Raw genomic sequence first — 22,793 nt, forward strand, 5'->3', positions numbered from 1 at the left:
TATGCAGCTGGAGGGGGTGGGGGCACTAGCCCCACAAAGGTCCCATTCTCCTCCCTTTCCATCCTGTTGGTCCTTCAGATCCCCTCTGGGCTTCTTTTCCTAAAGCTGGCTCTAAAAATTCATGACAGGGCTTCCCTGGTGGCGCAGTGGTTGAGAGTCCGCCTGCCGATGCAGGGGACACGTGTTCGTGCCCCGGTCTGGGAGGATCCCACATGCCGTGGAGCGGCTGGGCCCGTGAGCCATGGCCGCTGAGACTGCGCGTCCGGAGCCTGTGCTCCGCAACGGGAGAGGCCACAACAGTGAGAGGCCCGCGTACCGCAAAAAAAAAAAAAAAAAAAAAAAAAATTCATGACAGTCCCCACTACCCACAGAATGATGCACCTTCACCTGGTTTCTGAGGTCCTGCCACCTGGTTCCAGCCTGCTTTCCCTCCCAGTCTACAGCCCCTCTCTGCCCCTTCCCGTGTGATCTTACCTTACAGACCTTTGTCAAGTGGTGATGGTGATGATGGTGATAGTGGTAGTGATAGTGATGATGATGTTGGTGGTGATGATGCAGCAGATGCAGCTATCCTTCACTGAGTACCAGGAGCTCTCCATGGTGCTTGACATCTATGCTCTCTAAACTTCATGACAGCCATGAAAGGTTGACTCTGAGATTAAGTGAAGTGAGCAGTGTCACACACTTTGTAAGAGATGGAGCTGGGACTCCCTCAGACCCAGGACCGTCAGTGTCGAAGTCCTTGCTCTCCACCTTGTCTGTTGCTTCCGTTCCTGAGACACGCAGTTGTCTGTTAGACATCGTCTCCACCAACTGATCCCCGTTCCCCCATCGGCCTGCTGAACGTCTCCTTTTTCTTCCAAGGTCACCTCCTCTGGAAGGACTCTTAACGCTCCCGCTCCTGCCCCTCTCTGGGTCAGAGATGATTCCCTCTCATCAGTTTCCCACACTTCTTGTCCACGCACCTTCTTCTCTGCATCTTGGCTTTTTGCTCACACGGTCCTGCCTGCCTCTTCTCTGCTTCCCTGTTGCCTCACATGGTTCCTGGTACAGGCACGTGGCAACCAAGTGCTGGCTGCAGGCAACCTAGTTGATGTTCCCCTAGAAGGTCAACAGCAATGTCAGTGCACTCACCCTTCCACTCCTGCTTTACACACCTGTCATCCCCTGCCCTGACCTGAGTGTCCTGTCCTGTCCTCTGCACCCAGCCTTTCAGACACGAGCATGCGCAGTGTTGTCCAGAGACCTGGGGAGCTCCAGGCAGAGCTGAGATCTGGTTCCTGCAGCTGCAGTTACCACTGTGAGCCAGCCCCACATTCCCTCACTCCCCACACGGCTAACAATGTAGTGACAGCTTTCCAGGCAGGGGTTGAAGAGGGGAAACATTCTCATATTAAACCTATTATTTTATGCTAAGATGCATCTCCACTTCAGAAACATTGAATGGGAGGCTGAGGGAAGGCCTTAGATTCAGGGAAAGACAGCAATAGAAGACAGAAAATAATTAAGTGCCAAACTGTGTCATAAGGACCCTGGGAGGCTGTGGTTGGAGGGCTGGGTCCTCAAGAAAAGTCCCATAGAAGAGGTAGCCTTGAGCTGGGCTGTGAAGGGTGGATCATGTTCCATGGGGATAAGGGCACAGCAGATGTGGGGTCAGCAGAGCAGAGGTACAGGTAGGAGCAGCAGTTGGGCCTGAGCAGATGCACTTAGCACAGTTGTGCCCCCTTCCTTGAAAGCTTTATCAGGTCAAGGTGCAGAGAGAGGAGATTCCAGGGTTTTCAACTGCTTTCTAAGCCAAGTCAGTCCTCCTCCTCCCTCCCTACTTCTCCTTCACTGTTGGCTCCCGGGGTCCCAGAGCATTTCTGTTCTAAAGTGAGGATTGAGGCTGACATGCCAGCTGGATAAAGGACTCGTGGCTGAGACAATGTGGCGAAGGGTGGCGGAGCAGGAAAGCCTGCCTGGGCAGGCTTGGGCCATATTTCTTTTGTTGGTTACACTGGGAGCATTTTCTTCTGTGTTAGTTTTGTATTCACCTACAGATATTTTTATCAGAGCCACGTTGGAGGTTTGAGGATGGGACACAGGAAGAGAGAATTAAGACAGGAAGGGAGGAGCATTAGATTGGAAGATGAAATTCTGTTTCCTCTGGAGGACACATAGGCTGGATAATCTCCATGCTGGGCCAGTTCCATCTGGTGTCATGTAGCTGTCAAATGATGCATGCCATTATCTGTGATGTAATTAACATGTCTCTTTGCAAAGAACATTTTACAAGGTTGTGGCATGCTCTTAGAAGATTGTTTCCAAATTTTCAAAAGTTCTAATCTCACATTTGTGTGTTTTTGGAATGGATGCCTGGAAAAAGAAAAAACAAAAGTCACAAAACATACACACGTATAAATTGACTAAATAAGCAGTCACCACCTATGCACACAAACTCTAAAATATAAAAACAAACCATTTTTCAAGGATCCAGGGAGATGTTGTTTTATATTTGAAGAGGAAAAAGCATCAATAGGGTTGTGTGATTTTCACAGATAAATAGAATTATTTATGCAGATATGTTAATTGAAGTGTAATTAATGCTTTCATGCCCTTCCTGGACACTGATGCTTGCTGGGGGATCATACATTTCAGACTAATAATGATATCCATTTCCATAATATGATATTACATATAAAGTAGTATGTAGTCATAATTAAAATCTCTAATCTCACTGAGAAACTTACTGAATTTTCTCCCTTGGTTTTAATTTAAATTTTCATTTGTTTGTTTATTTATTTATTTTTTGCGGTACGCGGGCCTCTCACTGTCGTGGCCTCTCCCGTTGCGGAGCACGGGCTCCAGACGCGCAGGCTCAGCGGCCATGGCTCACAGGCCTAGCCACTCCGCGGCATGTGGGATCTTCCCAGACCGGGGCACGAACCTGTATCCTCTGCATCGGCAGGCGGACTCTCAACCACTGCGCCACCAGGGAAGCTCTGTTTATTTTTTTAATTTATAGGACTCTAAATGAAAGCACACTTGGCCTCAGCTTGTTCTCTAGTGAAATGGGAAATAGGTCCTTGCTACATGCACAGTTCATAAAAAGGATTCATTTTGAAATAGGGCAGTTTTCACAGATTTTCATGTCAAAGTTGCCACTTAAAAGATTATGGTAAAAATAATAATAGCCACTATTTATTGCCCACCTTTAACTACACTTGGCATTGTGCTGGGTGTTTCATATAATTGTAGAGACCATTTATTATATCATTTTGAATATGTCATATCTTTCACTGTGGCCTTTTCTGAATTTAATTTCTGAATTTTCTATCCTTTTTACTCTCCATGCTTCAATCTGCATATTTTCTATTGACTTGCCTTGTGGATCAATGGTCTTCTCTCTTGCTGTGTCCAGTCTCCAGCTAACTACATCTCTTTTCGTCATCTCAGCAGCTTGGCCATGGCCTTCTTCTTGGTTTCTGAGTCTCGTAACCCTATGTTGCTGTGGAATCCACCAATGCCCCAAGAATAAATGTGGTGTCAAAAATCAGACTTGCCTCAAGGTGCTTACCTTCTCTTTGGAATCTTGACCCTCTAGTCCTGGCCACCTTAGTAGCTCTGAGCTTTAAGTTTGTCTTCAGGGACTCATAAGACTTCCAGAAACTCAGCTCAGAAACTCAAGAACTCAAGCTTTTAGCCACCAGTTCACGTTCGTACAGGTTCTCAGCCTCTTATTCCAGGCTGCTTAGAGACCTGTACACAGCTCAAGGGAAGAGTTCCCTGATACTGTTAGACAGGTGTGTGTGTGTGTGTGTGTGTGTGTGTGTGTGTGTGTGTGTGTGTGTGTGTGTGTGTGTGTGTGTTTTCCAGCTTTTCTAGTTGTTCTCAGTGAAATGATAGATCTTCAGCAAGTCCCTCTATTATTACCAGAAATGCAAAATCCTCAGTTTGCTTTTAGAAGAATCTTCAAGCTTATGGGAATTATAAGCTCTCCTCTAACACTTTAACTGCCATTCTGATTGTTATGGTTATTGAGATAAAGGAAAAGGCTTTCCACTTTGAAGACTTCTCATTTCTAGGGCTGCCTGCGAGGTAATCGTAGGCAATAGAGCTGGGTGTAGAGAGCAGAGGAATCGTGAGAAAGGATACAGGAGGGAGGGGACAAAAAGATCACATGTTTGAAAATAGAAAAATACTGAGGCATCTTTAAAAAGCCCTTAGAGGGTTTTTTCCTAAACCGATTATCTGGCTTAATGCTAGCTGCTTATTTGCTGGCCTTCTGTGTTATTTGCAAATATAAAGTAAGGTCATCCTTTCCTGTTTTCATTTAGTTTACCTCTGTAGCTGCTAGTTAGCTAAGGAGGATAAAAACCCTTCATTTCTTGGAGAAAAGCAGCATGAGGTCAGTTTCTAATTCACGTGGCTGGTCGAGGGGTGCGCGGTGCTCGGGTCCTGCTTACATGGGGCTTGGAATCGAGTCCACCGGATAGTGAGGCATATCTTCCCTTGGCCAGGTGGGTGGGGGTCCGTGATTTGAGGCTTATACTCACCAGGGAAAATTCCCTGTTTCCACAAGTAAAGGAGACAGAAGACTTTTGGGCTTCTGACCCTCACAACGGCCTAGATGCCCTAGGATAACAGGGCAGAGTGACCCCTCCTCTGGTGGAACCCTTGAGTGGGTGGCCCCTGCCTGTCACGAGCCTCCCCTGCTGGGTGTTCCATCTGAGTTACTTCGATTTCACAGGCAAGCTAATGAATGAGAAGGAAAAGCCGGGACTCGCCGTGAAGGAATGGGGGTACTCAACCGCGTTTCCCTAAGGGTCTCTCTCCCTCTTGTCATCAGACCCTCCCTGGCCCTGCAGTCCTCCCTCGGGGCCGCAACAGAACAGCTCTGCGTGTGAGGTACACTGAGGGAGGAGAATAGTGTGGTTTGAAGGAGGGCAAAGCTCGTCCCTGGAGGACGGGTGGATGAGCTCAAAGTGTAGACAGAGGGTCTGTGGTAGGTCTGGATGAGCCAGTGCTGGGGAGGCTTACCCTGGGCGCTGGGGCAGGGGAGCAGTTTTGTGGAAGAGAAAAGGTAGCATGAGGTTTTAGGCCCAGATCAGTGTATTCTGGGAGATTGCTTGTGGAGTTGGCATTTGGAGACAGGAAGAGGATTTCTGTGTTGTAACAAACCTTAGTATGTTCACACCTAAACAACTTGCACACTTGTTCCCTCTCCTGGTTCCCCGTGGTGATGAGGGGCTGCCAGGTCCACTCACTCACCTGAGCTGAACACTGGGGTACCTTCCATGATTCTTTTTCTCTCATCCCCCACCTCCAGTCACCAAGCCGCAGCATCTCTTCTTCCTGAGTCAGCCTCACCTCCCTCCCGTTCCCCATCCCCCTCCTGTGTCCTGGCCCAGGCTCTCTCCATCTTTCCTGTGAACCCCTATGTTAGACTGTTCACCCTCAGACCTCCGCCCATCAATCCACTTCCATGCTACAGCTAGAGGGATCTTTCTACAACACAGCCTTCCTACCTCCAATCTCACCCCCATCCATCCGAGAAACCTGAGGGATTTTTCTGTAACACAGTCTCTTGCATTACGTTACCCCGCTGCCTTACCTAAAATCTAGCTCTCCCTAGATTTTAGGTTGAAATCAACACACCCTTTACGTCCCTGTGAAATCTCGTCTCTGCTTCAGCCTCCTCTCCCCTCCCACCTGCCAACTAACCTGACTGTCCCACCTTTGGGGAGCACATGTAATCCACTGGACACCCATGCCCTCTCCCCCCTGCTGTGTGTACCGGCCATGCCTGCCCCCTGGCTAATGTCCTTCTGTCATCTGACTGAGCCCAGGGACTTCCCTTCCTCTGGGAAGCCCGCCAACCTGCAGTCTGAATCAGGTGCTCTTGTTTGTGTTCCCAGAGCCGCCTCTCTTCTAGTACATGTTGCACTAGGTTGTCACTGCCTGCCTGTTTCCTCCAAGGTCTTTCATCTCCATCTCCCTGGGGCCCAGCACATTGCCTGGCATAAAGTAAGCACCCAATAAATTTCAAATTGCACATATGTCAAGTTCCCTATAAAACCTCAGCCGCCAGTCTGAAGGTTCTTCTCTGTGCAGCCTCTTTCATTTTTCAGAAAAGGAGGGTACAGTAGATTTTTAGCAGGAAAAGGTGGATTATTGGCTTTTGGTCTATCATAAGTAAGTGTGTTCAGCTTGGGAAGCTTCTGTTTGTAGTGGTGAATATTTTTAAGCAGTAAAATGTCAGCAACTAGAGCCTCTGCCCAAACCCCTAAGCCTCCTTCTCCATCCTGAGGGGCCCCTTCATTTCACTGCAGTGCTGGGCTGAGAGAGGCCACACTTCCAACAATACAAAGGAAACCACGAAATGTTGCTGCTACTTTTCCTTTGCAGCTCAGATAAAAGAAAGCAAACACAGTGTGGGGAGAAGGGACTGTCCTTTTTGGGGTGCTGACTTGTTTCTTTTTCTTCTTTTTAAACTGAATTTTTTAAAAAAATTATTTATTTATTTGTGGCTGTGTTGGGTCTTCGTTGCTGCACGTGGGCTTTCTCTAGTTGCGGCAAGTGGGCTTCTCATTGTGGTGGCTTCTCTTGTTGCAGAGCATGGGCTCTCGGTGCGCAGGCTTCAGTAATTGTGGCATGTGGGCTCAGTAGTTGTGGCTTGTGGGCTCTAGAGCACCGGCTCAGTAGTTGGGGCGCACAGGCTTAGTTGCTCCACAGCATGTGAGATCTTCCCGGACCAGGGCTTGAACCCGTGTCCCCTGCATTGGCAGGTGGATTCTTCTTTTTTTTTTTTTTAATTTTTCAAAGTTTTCAGAAGGCACATTTTAATTTTAAATATACAAAACCATATTGCTCTGTGTTTATAAAATAAAATTAGTTATTGATAGAAAAGCTTTTAAATTGTCTTAGTCAAACTCAAGTAAAAGGATTTAAAAAATAAAACATTAACTAAAAAGAGTTTTACCAGAATATTGAACTCTCCTTGATTGTCACAGAAATCAACACAATGTCCATTAGTGCAGAATAAAAGACATACACAATTAGTGTAAAAAAAAAAAGCAATTTGCATTAATGGAACATTAAAATTGTGATTTAAACCCACAAAATTCAGGAAATTCAGAATTAGAACTCCAAAGGTAACCTTAACTGTGACCTCTTGTGCATGTATGCTGTTTAGAAATTTGAGATTTTTTGCCTTCCTGATCACATACCACTATGAAGAACAATTTTGAAGGGGGAAAAAAAGTACTTTTCCTTAGAACCACTGTATATGTTTAAAATTTTATACCCACTTAGAAAATCAAATGATCAATCTTATACTACCATATGAGCTAATATGGAATAAGAAGGAATTTTTAAAATATACTCTAGAAAGCTGTATAAGCTACAACATAATGCACAGCCACTTGAAACACGATTTGAACTTTCTTTTTGATACAGCCATAAGTGCCTACCATATAAAAACATATTCACACTGCAGGAAGACAGAGGGGAACACTATTAAAATTGAATAGCATGTAACGAAGAAGGGTCAGGGAAATAATTGAGCAAATAATTGAGCAATAATTGAGCAAAAGTAACATCCTTCATATTTTTAAATCTACACTTTCCTGGGAAGATACTTTATCTCTTCAACTATGGTTTCTTCAATTTTAAAATGAGAGGATTGAGTTAAGTAACATCATAGTTTCTTCTAACTTCAAAACTGTATGATTCAGTGACTTCATATAAATTAATATTCTAGAGGAGACTCATAAATTTGACATCGTATTAAACCTTAAGTAATTTGTATCAGAGCTTAGTGAGATATGCCAAGAAAGAAAATGATATTGATAAACCACTGGGCCTCTCTTAGATATGATCAGCCTATCTCATTGATCCTGCCCTATCTTTTGGATCTTTTAGTCAAAAAAATGTTAACTCATCCATCCATCCAGATGTTAGTTCAGTCTTTGTGCCCAGGGTTATCAGAAGATATCTTCTAGTAAATTAAAAAACATCATCGGGGCTTCCCTGGTGGCGCAGTGGTTAAGAATCCGCCTGCCAATGCAGGGGACACAGGTTTGAGCCCTGGTCCGGGAAGATCCCACATGCCACGGACCAACTAAGCCCGTGAGCCACAACTACTGAGGCTGCGCTCTAGAGCCCGCGAGCCACAGCTGCTGAGCCCACGTGCCTAGAATCCATGCTCTGCAACAAGAGAAGCCACCGCAATGAGAAGTCTGCGCACCGCAATGAAGAGTAGCCCCCGCTCGCCACAACTAGAGAAAGGCCGCGCACAGCAACAAAGACCCAACGCAGCCAAAAGTAAATAAATTAATTAATTAACTAAAAAAAAAACCATCAGGCCTCCTGAGATATGTTTCTCAATATTATGAATGTGAGATCAAGAAGGACTACAGAGAAAAGGTAGTAGCGTAAGAAGGCCATAATAATGTCACCACAGTATATAGCTCTTCAAGCAAAGTCACCGTGGCCCATTTTTTTTAAATAAGGAGATATATTTATTGAAAAGACAACTGAAAAGAAAGCGTATATACTTACAGCTATATAAACTGTGGCATAACAGATACTATCACAGCCCCTTTGCTCTCCCAGCAGCCAGCACTTGCATCTCTGTCAGATGGCTGCCCCCAGGCTGCCAAAACCTGGTTTATCTATATGCACAGAGAATATGCATATCCCAGAAGTATCTTGGAATTTACAGATCCCATGGTGGCTGATAACCAATGTCTATAAGTACCACTGCTCCCTTGTTTCCTGTGCTGCAACCTCCACTGTCTTCACAGCTTCCCTGAAAGGCTGAGGCAATGTTATCTACCCTTCAAAGGATTTACTTGAAATCACATCTAGTCCTAATATGCTGCTGGGTTGACTTTGGGATTCCTGGAATTAAAAAAGGCCCAGTTTTTCATAATGTGTTTATTCCAGAATTGCCTTGGAAGAATATTGAGGATGGCAATCAAAAGGCTAAAAGAAATGGAGATGTGAGAAAAGTCCTATTATATACTGGGCAACCAGCTGAAGTGTGAGTGGCATCCTGCTGACCCTATTCTGCCACGAGCCCTGTAGTCCTGCACCTTCTGGCCACCAGGGCAGGCGGATTCTTAACCACTGCGCCACCAGGGAAGCCCTGCTGGCTTGTTTCTAATTGCTGTGTCCTCCCCTGCCTCCACCCATGGCTCAGTGTGGGGTAGGCCCCTTCTGCCCAGAGCTACTGGACACGTCATAAGAAGGTGTTTCTCAAACATCATAGTTAAAACTGGTTCATGCAGTCAGTGTCAGAGCACAGCGTCTGTACCGCTAGGTGTCACAATTCATTACTCACCCCAAATAGCTGTGCCCTGACTAAGACACAGAATGACTACACATTTAGAAACAGCCCTCCCTTCAAGTCCCTGTTTCTTTAGTTATTTGTCATTTACTCACATTCTTCCTTGTATGAGGAACATTTCCTTCCCCTTGCCCTGTATCCTCCTAAGTAGATAGGTAATATTTCAGGGTGATGTCAGAACCTACAGCAATTGGGATGATTTTTAAACAGTATTTCATGGGCTTCAAGGAAAGCAGTTTTGCTTCTGGTTCTAAGAATGAGTCCGGTTCCACCACTTACTGGTTTGGGGACGGAGCACAGTTTATTTGCGTTCATCTGTACAATGGGAGCAACAATCTACCAGCTTGGGTGTGGTGCAGATTAAGTAAAAGGATGTCTGGGAGGAGATTGGCCCAGTCTCTGGAATACATGTGGTAGCCAGGAAATGTTCCGTGGCTTCTGCCTCCACACCCCCATCTTCAGTTCCTCCCACAAGAGTAACAGCGTGTAATAACTGACTTATTTCGGCATGAAGGATTTAAATGCAAAATCTTAAGGCAGTCACCCTTAAAGAAACACTGAAGCATTTATCTGTGAAAACATTAAGATTGCACTCCTTCACTGTTCTCTGTGCCCATGCAGTATTTACATTCTGTTTAGGAGAGTCGGTCAGTAGGCGGAGGGGATCTGGATCCCCAGGTGTGTGCTTTGCTCACAGAAAGGACAGGAGCATTAAAGATCTGCTCCTAAAATGTGAAGTTCTAGAGAATTTTGTGGAAGTAGCTTATCCAGAGGCTCCCCTGTCACTCCCCCAAAAGGTTCTGTGTTTTATTTACATAAATGATTGAATCTATTCCCAGCTGAATGCTTTCCTGAGTATGTCACTCAGGCTCCCACCCCAGAGTCATCTGTCCCCCGCAGCCCACATTCAGCAGCTCCATCTGCCTCCCCGCCCCGGCCTGGGCACCATCTCCTTTCCTGGGCTGCTGCAGGAGATTTTCTGTGTCTCTGAGCATGTTCCACTCCACGTACATGCCCCAAGGATCTCCAGGGAAACACAGGGTCCTGCGCCCTGGTAGACCTGGGGCCATCCTACTCTTTGTGGGAGGCAGTTGCAGTAAAAACAAACAATAAACAAAAGAGGCTAAACACCCCTTTACCTGTGTAACCTGGTATCCCCCCAGCTTGTTTGATCACAGACCCTTTCATTAACCTCCCCCTGGTGAACTGGTACATGCTGAGTGAGGAAGGCAAAGTGCAGCTTGCTGTAAGCCACCAGTTCCCCACATGTGCTTAGACTGGACGGATAAACCGGAACTGACAGGCGTGTCTGTCTCTGGAGGGGGCGCTGGGTATCCAGGGTGTGGGGTAAGAGCCAGCTCCTCACTGTGTGCCTCTTGCGAACTTTAAAACTTTCTACTGTTTTGAACACAGCACTAGTCTGCTCCCAACTCCACCAGACTTTATGTGGAGCGTAGTCTGAAGTCCTTGGATCTGCTCACGGCCTTGGGGTTGGTTGGCCTCTGCCTGCCCACCTAGCGCCTCCCACTCCTGCCTCCTTGCCAGCTCCCTGTGAGGTAGTGGCCTCCTCTGTTGAGCATCCCGTCATCTCTTCCTGACAGATGCAGGCAGTGGGGCTGCAGGCAGTGGCTCGTTGGTGCTACTTCTGAGATTTACCCTGCTCTCCTTGGAAGCCCACCTTCCATAGAGCATGCTGGCCTGGGATGCAGGGATACTGATGCTTTATTCCTTCCTCAAACTCTAACTTTTGAGCCCCAGGGGGTGGCCAGAGTACCCAGGAGGCAGTGAGACCTGGGCCAGAAAGGTCAAGAACTCCAGGATTGAGCAGATGTGACTCAGAATCCTTTCAGCCTTGTGGCCTGGGGAACTTGTGCCTTCATCTTCCTTTTATTATACGATGGTGGGGAATAAGCCCAGCTGCAGGGTTTGAACGTGTGGCTTGTCTCTGTAGAACAGCAGTCCCCAACCTTTTTGGCACCAGGGACTGGTTTCATGGAAAACAGTTTTTCCACGGACGGGGGTGATGCGCAGGGATGGTTCAGGCGGTAATGTGAGCAGTGGGGAGCAGCAGATGAAGCTCCGCCCACTGCTCACCTCTTGCTGTGTGGCCAGGTCCTAACAGGCCATGGACTGATATCAGTCCACGGCCCAGCGGTTGGGGACCCCTGCTCTAGAAAACCTAGTGCAGTGCCTGGCATCTTGTAGGTGTTCATTGTGACTATGGACCTATCACTCCCTTGGCTCTTAAAGTCCTGGGCTCCAAAGGAAAGAACACAGGCCAGAAGCCGGAGTTCATCCCTGGCTCCATTGATGCCCAGCTCTGGGAAGATGCCAGGCCCCAGTGTCTTCAGGTCTCCTGCCCTAACACACAGTCCATATTTACCTCAAGGCAGAAGAGCTTTGATGATCAAAACACCACGGATGGGAAGGTTAGCAGTGCACTATGAGTACAGATGCTTGCCTGCCTGCCAACTAGGTTATAAGAATATTTGGAAGATGACTAAGGTAATGTCTTCCACATGCTAAAGAGACGATGATTTCGTACCATGGGAGGTAGAGCGGGGAAAGCCCCCGCTCATTAGCGGAGTGACCTTGGACAGGACAGTCATCACTCTCGGCCTCATTACCTCATCTAAAATATGAAAGCAATAAAATCCAGCCACACAAGGGTGGCTGTGAGGCTCACACGGGGCAGTCCATGTGGAAGGTCTTTGTAAACTGTTGAAATGCTCTGCACATGTCAGCAGCGCCCGCCGCTCACGTGCCTGTGTGTTTATTGTTTCAGCGGAGAGTGCAGGACGTCATCAGCCCCATCGTGTTTGAGGCCGCCTACAGCCTGGGTGAGCATGTGATGGGAGAGGAGGAGAGGGAGCTGCCGGCCCTGACCCCCGTGCTCCGCTGGAAAAAGGGACAAAAGATTGCCCAGAAGAATCAGGTGAGAACCTGAAAGCTCACGGCTGGGACCCCAGGTGGCAGGTGCCTATGCAGAAGTAATGACCCTGGTGGCCTGGGAGCCCATGGCCAGCCACACCCCCTCCTGGGCCTCCCTTTCCCGATCTGCAAAATGATGAAATGTATGATTTAGGGGTTTGTGTCTAACAACCACGTGATTTAAACTCATCGAGGCTATTCTCAAGCAATTAGAAAATGATGATCTCTTTGAGGTCATGAGCTGGCTGCTTGGCCCCGGCACTTGCCTCCTGTTCCTACACTGTTTCCAGAGCTCAGATCAGCACCTAGTGAGTGCTCTACACACAGTACATGTTTTATTGATGGGAGTATGAGTGGGGTGAAGAGGCAAGAACTTCCTCTTGCTAGAATTGGTGGTTGAGCTGAGAATGCCCCGCTCAGGATCTTTGGAAGGCAGAGCACTGTGAGCACAGGCTCTCACCACCCTCCCCGACTCGGCAGATTCCGGACTGTGCTGCTGTGTGGAGGAGCTGCAGGGTGACGTGGGGTGCAGGCCGTACGAGGCCATACAGGGTAGGAGTGAGCCATGAGCTAACGCTGTGCAGCATCACTGGCCTGTCTGCCCCGAGTCATCTGAGAGATATACAGTGCTGATGACGATGCAGGAAATATGTAAGAAATCTGGGATCCCAAGTCTGGTTCTAAATCTTTAACACCCAAGATCATCACAGATCCAGGACCTGGGGAAGGTCAGACAAAACTGTTTTTTGGCTAAACCAGACTTCTGGGTGGGGTGGGGCAAAGCTGTGGAACCACCCACCAGCCCCAGGCTCCACAGTTCTGACTGCCCTGAGCTTATGGGAAAACTAGCAGATCAGTGACCCACGCCTTGCAGATGAGAGTTGTAAATAGAACCACAGAGAAGTGTTTGGAATTCGAGATGTAAGATTTTTACCAAGATGTCCTCATTTTCTCCCAAAGTCTCTCCCATGTGGTCTTGGGTCAGGTTCCCCAGAAACAGAGCCTAAGACGGGGATTTAGGAGCAACTTGGTCTAATGAAGCTATGCTCTTAAGAGAACCCTGTAAGGAATGGGGAAAGAGTGAGCAAGTATGTGGTCTCAGCTAAAGTCTAGCTTTGGCCTGAGGCAGGGAGCTTTGGAGCATAAATTACAGCAAAGAGCCATCCTCTCCTTGAGGGAAGGGTCTGGCCTTTTGTACCCCTTACTCGTCAGCCATTGGCTGGCTGTGGGGGATGGAAGGGGAGTGTAGCCCTCCTTGAAGGAGACTCCCTGCTGTGGACAGTTCTCTGGAGGAGGCTGCAGATGTGAGCCGTTAGCCGCCTGTAGCACATCAGCTGGGGGAGGGGCAGCAGTTGTAAAGGGATGTGGGCAGAAGTATACACACAACCTACTGGCAACACTGCCTTTTTGGATGCTTCTTTTGAAGTCAAACATGAACTTTCAAAACACAAGTGACCTGTAGGGTGGCCAGAATGTCCAGCCGGTCACTGATACTTGGAGAAGGCTCTGGGGGAGTGAGGGGAGAGACCAGGAGGATGCTGGGTGTCTAAGTGGTGGGGCAGGGTAGAGGGGAGGCATGAGGAAGATGAAGACAGGAAGATAAGATGAAGAGGCGGGACAGGAAGCTGATGACTCCTACCTTGACTGAGGAGTAGAAGTGTGTATCATCTCCTGACAGTGAAGTTGGGCCAAGAGGTCAGGCTGGGGACCCAGTAAACCAGAATATTATGATAATTCCTAGATCATGAGTTCCCCGTCCTATTAATACTTTGCTCTCTAAGGTGGAATCTTGCTGGCCCAATAAAGTTCGGTTATGGGAGTGGTCCAAACTTGGGGTGCTGGGAATCATTTCAGGGTACCCTGTGCTTGTTTTACCTCTGAAATGACCCTGTGAGGTAGCGGCCTCCTCTGTTGAGCATCTTGCTAGCCCTGGGCATCCCTTCTACAATGAACCCAACTCTCATTTCTACCAATCCATCAGTGGCACAAAGTGGGCCTTCTTTAGTGAAGAGCATCTTAGAACCTTTACTAGCATTTTTAGATTGAGGCAACCTGATCAAAGGCAGAGATGTAGGGACAGATTAGTACGAAAATGCTCTTCTTGGTCACTTATGTTCAAGATGGCCAAGCAAGCATAAATATTTATGTCTGTGCTTCCTGAGACCCTATTATAGTGATTATAAATGAGTAAATCAGAACAGGGAGATGAATGCTGTTGGGGAAGGGGCATCAGCCAATGAGAGAGTCCAGGGATTTTTGGAATGAGTAAAGAAGGAAGAGTGTTGGTGGGTGAACATTGCACTCTACACGGAGGGGCTAGGTGCCTGTCCACCCATGGGTCCAGAGAGGCTGTAGCCACGGCCAGGCCAGCAGTTTCAGAGGGGTTCAGGAGTGAGAAATGGGGCTGGAAACAGGGAAGGGGGATGTTAAGTGAAGGTTCGTTTGTGGAAGAGTTGACTTTCTGCCCCTGTCCCCACACCTACATACTCCAGCCATGCAGAATAGCAAGAAGCCAGGCCTTTTATTTTCTAAAGAATTGAATAAACTGGTTGAGATAGTGTAGGTGGGCTGTTTCCCCAGGGGGAAGCCTTATCTCTTCTGGCATTTGGAGCCTCCAATGTAAGAGCTAGCTTCCCCTCCCACCATCCACCCAAACACCCAGATTTTCCAATCAGCTCTTTTACTTTATTCTTAAAAATGAATGGACAACCAAGGAAATCTGAAATTGAGGGGAAATGTGGTACATGGAGAAAAAAACCAAAATACACCTACAGAATAACTGACTTAGAAGGAAATAAATTCTTTAAGGAATAGAAGAGATTATAACAACTTAAATACCAATTTATACTCTATGTAATAAACACAAGGAGATTCAAGAATATATTCTATCCATTAGAAAGTGATTGGAATTCTATTTCTTCTTAAAAGAAAGAAAGAACAAGGAAAAGTTTCTTGAAAATTAACAATATGGATGCAGAGCCAAAAATGTAGTAGAAGATAATAAGAAATCTCCCAGTAAGCAGAGCTAAAAGACAAATAGAAAAGAGCTAAAGCATCAATCTGCAAGGTCCTATATCCAAGTAATAGGAATATCAGAAAAAGCAAACAGAGAAAATGAAAAACATTATGAGAGATAATGTAATAAAATTTCCCAGAGTTACAGAGAGACACTTTTTTAAATTTAAAGGACCCACAGACTTGCAAGCAGGATAAACCAAAAATATCCTAGATACATCATTTTGAAATGGTAATACTCCTAACACATAAGGAAAATTCTAAATGCTTCCAGGACAAGGAGTACAGGATGGTGGTAGTGAGGAATATTTGTCCACTAACGACATAATTAGAGTCACACTAAGTTGTCCATAAGACTAATTATTAGCAAGATTGGAAGAAAGCATATGTGAAATAAGGGCTTCAAAGCTCTGAGAGAAAGTGATTTTGAAACTAGGATTTTATACTTAGCCTAACAGTCAAGTATGAGGTCAAAATAAAGTTATTTTTCAGACAAGCAAGGACGCAGAAAGTTTACATCCCTAGTAGCCTTTCCAAGGAAATCACCTGAGATGCACTCCAAGAAAACAAGGGTGACAATTAGAAGGAGCAATATGGGGGATGTAAGAACTAACTCCTAGAAGTCTAATGACAAGAAATTCCAGGATTACAACTGTGCAGCAAGTCTAAAACACAGTTGATCAGTTTAGAACAGGGGATCAATGAACTTCGAGAAGAATGAAGCCAGCCATAGCAGAATGACAAGAGAGTAGCAAATATTCAGGATACAGTGTAGATGGAATATATTTTTTCTATGGTTAAGAAAAAATAAAGGCAGTCAAAAATTCCCAGGAAAATAAAAACATGGCCAATATGTCATGGTTCAAATATAAGACAAATTAAAATGTGGTGGGATTTTAAGCAAATAGAAGAATATATGGAAGAGAAGGACCTTAATACTAGAAGCATTCTCCCTTAAGCAAAAGTTGAGTATTCTAGTAGTTTAACTTTGCACCTGTAGAGGAAGATATGTAATCATGACACTTGTCTTGGCTCTTCTGTGAACAGTAATCAAGAGGCCATATTGACAACATGATTTATTGGTTGTTAGTATTTACAGTCAAGCCAAATCAGTTATGGTTACAGTACATAGTGTAAATGTCTTTAATTTTACTGTATAGAGTTTAAAATAGAACAAAACAAGTTGTTTTAATGTCTTAATCTTTTAAATTGGTGAGCCAAGAGATACTGTAAAACTTGATGAAACAAGAAAAAGTTGTGATTACTTAAAATTGCAGAGGTTACCAGTAGAGCAGTGCTTCTTAAAGTGTGGTCGCTGAACCAGCAGCATCAAACTCCCTTGGGATGTTGTCAGAAATGAAAATTCTTGGACCCCACCCCGGACCCTTTAATCAGAAACTCATGGGTGGGTCCCAGCAATCTGAGTTCTAACAAGCTGATCGGGTAATTCTGATGCAGCTAACATTTGAGAACCAGTGCAGCAGAGGAGCTGAGAGTAACGATTTGCCTGTCAAAATTAGGAAGGTGGATGGTGGGAGGGGGCCTTCATATAGGTGAGTTCAATTCTTGTCTATCATGGAAGGAATTCAGTGAGATAATGTCTAAATCTGATAAATCAAGAAGTAGTAGTATCAGTATATTTTCTAGAGATATGGAAATAATCATCAAAAGAAACATAAATGGACATGGGTAAGAGTGGTTCCTCTTGAGAGGAGGACTCAGTATATGGAGGTGTGTGGCAGGAGGTTTTTATTTTAACCATGTGATTTCTTTGGTTGAAATTAAAATGAAAGAAAAATATTGTCCTTAGATTGAGAAGATTGTCCAGGAGCCTGAGAAAAATTCTGGGAGAATGATCCTTGCTTTACTCCTTTTCCTGATTATGGCAAAAAAAAAAATAATAATAATAATTTAATGATCTTTCTCCATGTGTCTTCCAGATGTTGGCTTAATTTAAGGGAAAGATTCTGAGAGCTAGGCCCACTCTAGGAAGCAGAGCTGATTTTTAACTTCTATGTATGTGACAGGTCCACAAAGAGCATCTAACCTCTTTCCTAGGAAGGAATAAACTCATTGAAACTCTTCATTTTGCCAGGTAACTTTAGGATTTAAGTGCCTTAGTCTCTTCAACTAAAAGGCACTAAAAGCCCATGTTGGTACATAGTTGCGCAAATTCTGGCGATCTTTTAGAGTCAGGGTCTGCCCTCATTGATGGTCTAGTTCAGGTGGAATAGCTGCACAGTGTATATAACATGGAGTCAGTGACTAGAGCATGTTTTTTTAAATTTATTTTTATTTCTTATTTTTTTATACATCTTTATTGGAGTATAATTTCTTCACAATGCTGTGTTAGTTTCTGTTGTACAACAAAGTAAATCAGCCATATGCATACGTATATCCCCATATCCCCTCCCTCTTGAGCCTCCCTCCCACTTTCCCTATCCCACCCCTCTAGGTCGTCACAAAGCACCGAGCTGATCTCCCTGTGCTATGCGGCTGCTTCCCACTAGCTATCTCTTTTACATATGGTAGTGTATATATGTCCATGCTACTCTCACTTTGCCCCAACTTTCCCCTCCCACCCCATGTCCTCAAGTCCATTCTCTGTGTCTACGTCTTTATTTCTGCCATGCCACTAGATTCATCAGTACCTTTTTTTTTTTTTTTTAAGATTCCATACATATGCTTCACTCTGTATGACAGACTCTGGGTCCACCCACCTCACTACAAATAACTCAATTTCATTTCTTTTTATGGCTGAGTAATATTCCATTGTATATATGTGCCACGTCTTCTTTATCCATTCATCTGTCCATGGACATTTAGGTTGCTTCCATGTCCTGGCTATTGTAAATAGTGCTGCAATAAACATTGTGGTATATGCTCTCTTTGAATTATGGTTTTCTCAGGGTATATGCCCAGTAGTGAGATTGCTGGGTCATATGGTGGTTCTATTTTTAGTTTTGTAAGGAACCTCCATACTGTTCTCCATGGTTGTTGTATCAACTTACATCCCCACCAATAGTGCAGGAGGGTTCCCTTTTCACCACACCCTTTCCAGCATTTATTGTTTCTAGATTTTTTGATAGTGGCCATTCTTACTGGTGTGAAATGATACCTCATTGAAGCTTTGATTTGTATTTCTCTAATAACTAGTGATGTTGAGCATCTTTTCATGTGCTTCTTGGCCATCTGTATGTCTTCTTTGGTGAAAGGTCTGTTTAGGTCTTCTGCCCGTTTTTTAATTGGGTTGTTTGTTTTTTTGATATTGAGCTCCATGAGCTGTTTATGTATTTTGGAGATTAATCCTTTGTCAGTTGTTTCGTTTGCAAATATTTTCTCCCATTCTGAGGGTTGTCTTTTCGTCTTGTTTGTGGTTTCCTTTGCTGTGCAAAAGCTTTTAAGTTTAATTAGGTCCCATTTGTTTATTTTTGTTTTTATTTTCATTACTCTAAGAGGTGGGTCAAAAAAGATCTTGCTGAGATTTATGTCAGAGAGTGTTCAGCCTATGTTTTCCTCTAAGAGTTTTATAGTATCTGGCCTTACATTTAGGTCTTAATCGATTTGGGGTTTATTTTTATGTATGGAGTTAGGTAGTGTTCTAATTTCATTCTTTTACATGTAGCTGTCCAGTTTTCCCAGCACCACTTATTGAAGAGGCTGTCTTTTCTCCATTGTATGTTCTTGCCTCCTTTGTTGTAAATTAGATGATCATATGTGCATGGGTTTATCTCTGGGCTTTCTATCCTGTTCCATTCATCTATATTTCTGTTATTGTGCCAGTATCATAGTGGCTTGATTACTGTAGCTTTGTAGTATAGTCTGAAGTCAGGGAGCCTGATTCTTCCAGCTCCGTTTTTCTTTCATAAGATTGCTTTGGCTATTCAGGCGCTTATGTGTTTCCATACGAATTGTAAAAATTTTTTGTTCTAATTCTGTGAAGAATGCCATTGGTAGTTTGATAGGGATTGCATTGAATCTGTAGATTGCTTTGGGTAGTATAATCATTTCCACAATATTTCTTCTTCCGATCCAAGAACATGGTATATTTCTCCATCTGTTTATGTCATCTTTGATTTCTTTCATCAGTGTTTTGTAGTTTTCTGAATACAAGTCTTTCGCCTCCTTAGGTAGATTTATTCCTAGGTATTCTTTTTGTTGTGATGGTAAATGGGATCATTTCCTTAATTTTTCTTTCTGATTTTTCATTGTTAGTATATAGGAATGCCAGAGATTTCTGTGTATTAATTTTGTATCCTGCAACCTTATCAAATTCATTGATTAGTTCTAGTAGTTTTCTCGTGGCATCTTTAGGATTTTCTGTGTATAGCATCATGTCATCTGCAGTGACAGTTTTACTTCTTCTTTTCCAATTTGTATTCCTTTTATTTCTTTTTCTTCTCTGATTGCCATGACTAGGACTTCCAGAACTATGTGGTGAGAGTGGTGAGAGTGGACATCCTTGTCTTGTTCCTGATCTTAGAGGAAATGCTTTCACTTTTTCACCATTGAGAATGATGTTTGCTGTGGGTTTGTCATGTATAAACTTTATTATGTTGAGGTAGGTTCCCTCTATGCCTATTTTCTGGAGAGTATTTATCATAAATGGGTGTTGAATTTTGTCAAAAGCTTTTTCTGCATCTATTGAGATGATCTTATGGTTTTTATTCCTTAATTTGTTAATAGTGTGTATCACGTTGATTGATTTGCATATATTGAGGAATCCTTGCGTCCCTGGGATAAATCCCACTTGATCATGGTGTATGATCCTTTTAACATGTTGTTGGACTCTGTTTGCTAGTATTTTGTTGCGGATTTTTGCATCTGTGTTCATCAGTGAATATTGGTCTGTAATTTTCTTTTTTGTGATATCTTTTTCTGGTTTTTGTATCGGGGTGATGGTGGCTTTGTAGAATGAATTTGGGAGTGTTCCTCCCTCTGCAAATTTTTGGAAGAGTTTGAGAAGGATCGTTGTTAGGTCTTCTCTACATGTTTTATAGAATTCACCTGTGAAGCCATCTGGTCCTGGGCTTTTGTTTGTTGGAAGATTTTTAATTACAGTTTCACTTTCATTACTTGTGATAGGTCTGTTTATATTTTCTAATTCTTCCTGGTTGAGTCTTGGAAAATTGTACCTTTCCAAGAATTTGTCCATTTCTTCATGGTTGTCCATTTTATTGGCATATAGTTGTTTGTAGTAGTCTCTTGTAATCCTTTGTATTTCTGCGGGGTCAGTTGTGATTTCTCCTTTTTCATTTCTAATTTTATTGATTTGCGTCCTCTCACTTCTTTTCTTGATGAGTCTGGCTAAGGGTTAGAGCATGTTAAGTACAGGCTTACTGATGGATCCAAGGCTTTTGGCAGAGAGTGGGAGTGAGTGAGGCAGGCAGGAGGCCAAGTCTTCCCTCTGCTGGGTGAAGAGCAACCTTGGGAGAAAATGGGTTTCAGGGTGCGTGCCAGGCTGTATGTGTGAATAGTGGGGTTGCCACCGTTGCTGAGGACCTGTTGGGATTCTGGGCACTTGGAGAATATTGGAGCTCTAATGCTACAGCCTCTGTAGAACATACAGACTGATGAATGCACGTTTCACCTTAAAAATTTAAGGAAAGCAGAGACCTGCCTCTCTTGCCTCAAGATATATTTGGTACAGATATAACAACAACAAAGTGTTTTATCCATTAGCCAGAAGAGTAATTTAAAAGGACTATAAATCTAAGAGCAATTCAGCTAATTGAATGTCTGCTACACGTAAGATGTGGATAAAAAGATAAATGAAACATTGCTGCCTTAGTAGACTTAGAGACTGTACAGGAATAACTTATACAGAGCAGAAAGTGAGATTCAGACTAGTGTGTGTGAATTTCACTCTGGAGACCTCTTCCAGCTGAGGATAAGGAGATGCTCTCTGGAGAAGGGAGAATTGGCTGGAGCCTCATGGAAGAAGTAGGATTTGTATACTTGGGGCTGGAGGGCTTTGACCAACAGAGAAGGAGGGAGTGATGGATGCTAATGGTCTTCCATGTGGCTGAACATCTAGTGAGGAGAAGGAGAGGGGCCATTAGGGCTAGAGGTACAGTCAGACAGTCTAAGGCCACTTGTTCACTGACCAGGGAGTTGGAATTGATTGAACTGGTAGGGGACAGGAGACCATCACATCTTCTTGAGGTGGTCTGCCTGGACTGGGGGGCCAGTTAGCAGCCCCAGGAAGGTCTTGCAGGTCAGTTCATGAAGGTTCTGTCTGATACACTCAGAGAGTTGACTCATCATCAGTTCCTAGTGGGTCTCAGCTGCTGAAAGAGTATGGAATGAAATGAAACAGTCCTGGAAAGCTCTGGCTGGCCTGTGTGCTGGGAAAGCAGGAAGGGCTGTCATTGGGGCCCTAATGTTTCTCCTACAGGTGAGCATACCAATGGCTATGACAGAGGCCCTGACTTCAAACCCTATACACAGAGTAGAGCTTTGGAAATAACTGCTTTCAGGCTTCCTCAGGAGGCCCCCAAAGAGACCTGGCTGGGGCTGGACTTCCCAGCCACCCACTGTGGTAGACAGAATGGCCCCCAAAGATGTCCACACCCTCATTCCTGGAACCTGTGAATATAATGCATCACATGGCAAAGGGAAGGACTTTGCAGTTGTAACTAAGGTTATGGGCTTTACACTAGGGAGAGTTTCCTGGATTATCCAGATGGGCCCAATCTTTCTCCAGCTGGAGGCAGAAGGAAGGAGGAAGAATAGGTCAGAGAGACGCAGGAGAGGAAGGAGTCAGAGAGATCTGAAGCTTGAGAAGGACTTGACCTGCCATTGCTGGCTTTGAAGACGGTGATGCAACTTGACAAGGAATGCAGACAACCTTGAGGAGCTGAGAGAGCCTCCCTGGTGAGTGTCAGCATGGAAATGGGGACCTCAGTCCTACAACCACAGGGCAGTAAATTCCGCAAACAACCTGAGTATGCCTGGAAGCGCATTTTCCCCCAGAGCCTCCAGATAAGGGCCCAGACCAGGTAACACCTTGATTTTTGCTGTTGACCCCCAATACTTAGCACTGCCTGGCTCATAGAGGATGCTCAGTAAACCTATCTCAGTGGAAAGGGCCCTTCTGAAAGAGCACAAGGCTAGGTCCTCCTGCAGACATTGGACGTCGTATCAGAATTTCTTCACTGCAGATTCAGCAAAGCTGTATAATTGAAATAAATGTGCTCCATGAACTCTCTAAGAATTCCTACCAGGCAGGAGAGCAAGGTGTGTGATTTAGGATGACTTACCTACTCCACAGTACCTTTGTGCACGTGTGAGTCTATTTTTTCGAAGATCAAGATGGAGGAGACACAGCTGGTGAGAGGAAAGGCACTGGCTATGTTGAGAATACTCACTTTGTCATCTTTCAAGGGAAAGGTGAACTGTTTTACTCTAATATTAACGTTTTACTATGTTGAAGCCATAAACTCTGAACCTCCATTGTGCTGGAAACCATCACCATCTGGACCTCCCACCCCGGCCCCTCAATGCCTAGGTGTGT

The 22,793-nt window shown here is 44.8% G+C and overlaps 1 protein-coding gene across 3 annotated transcripts in view; it reads left to right on the forward strand.

Moving 5' to 3' along the window:
• Positions 1-22,793, forward strand: part of ITGA9 (integrin subunit alpha 9) — a 352,532-nt gene that overhangs the window by 161,387 nt on the left and 168,352 nt on the right. For all 3 annotated transcript variants that reach the window (XR_004528480.2, XM_033864555.2, XM_033864554.2), the window contains exon 16: positions 12,117-12,266. Coding sequence is in view for 2 of the 3 variants with exons in the window: in XM_033864555.2 (XP_033720446.1) it covers positions 12,117-12,266 (150 nt within the window). In the remaining variant the exon portion in view is untranslated. The remainder of the gene's footprint in view (positions 1-12,116; positions 12,267-22,793) is intronic.

The sequence above is a fragment of the Tursiops truncatus genome, chromosome 10 (assembly GCF_011762595.2).
Source record: "Tursiops truncatus isolate mTurTru1 chromosome 10, mTurTru1.mat.Y, whole genome shotgun sequence".
In the NCBI taxonomy this organism is placed as follows: Eukaryota; Metazoa; Chordata; class Mammalia; order Artiodactyla; family Delphinidae; genus Tursiops; species Tursiops truncatus.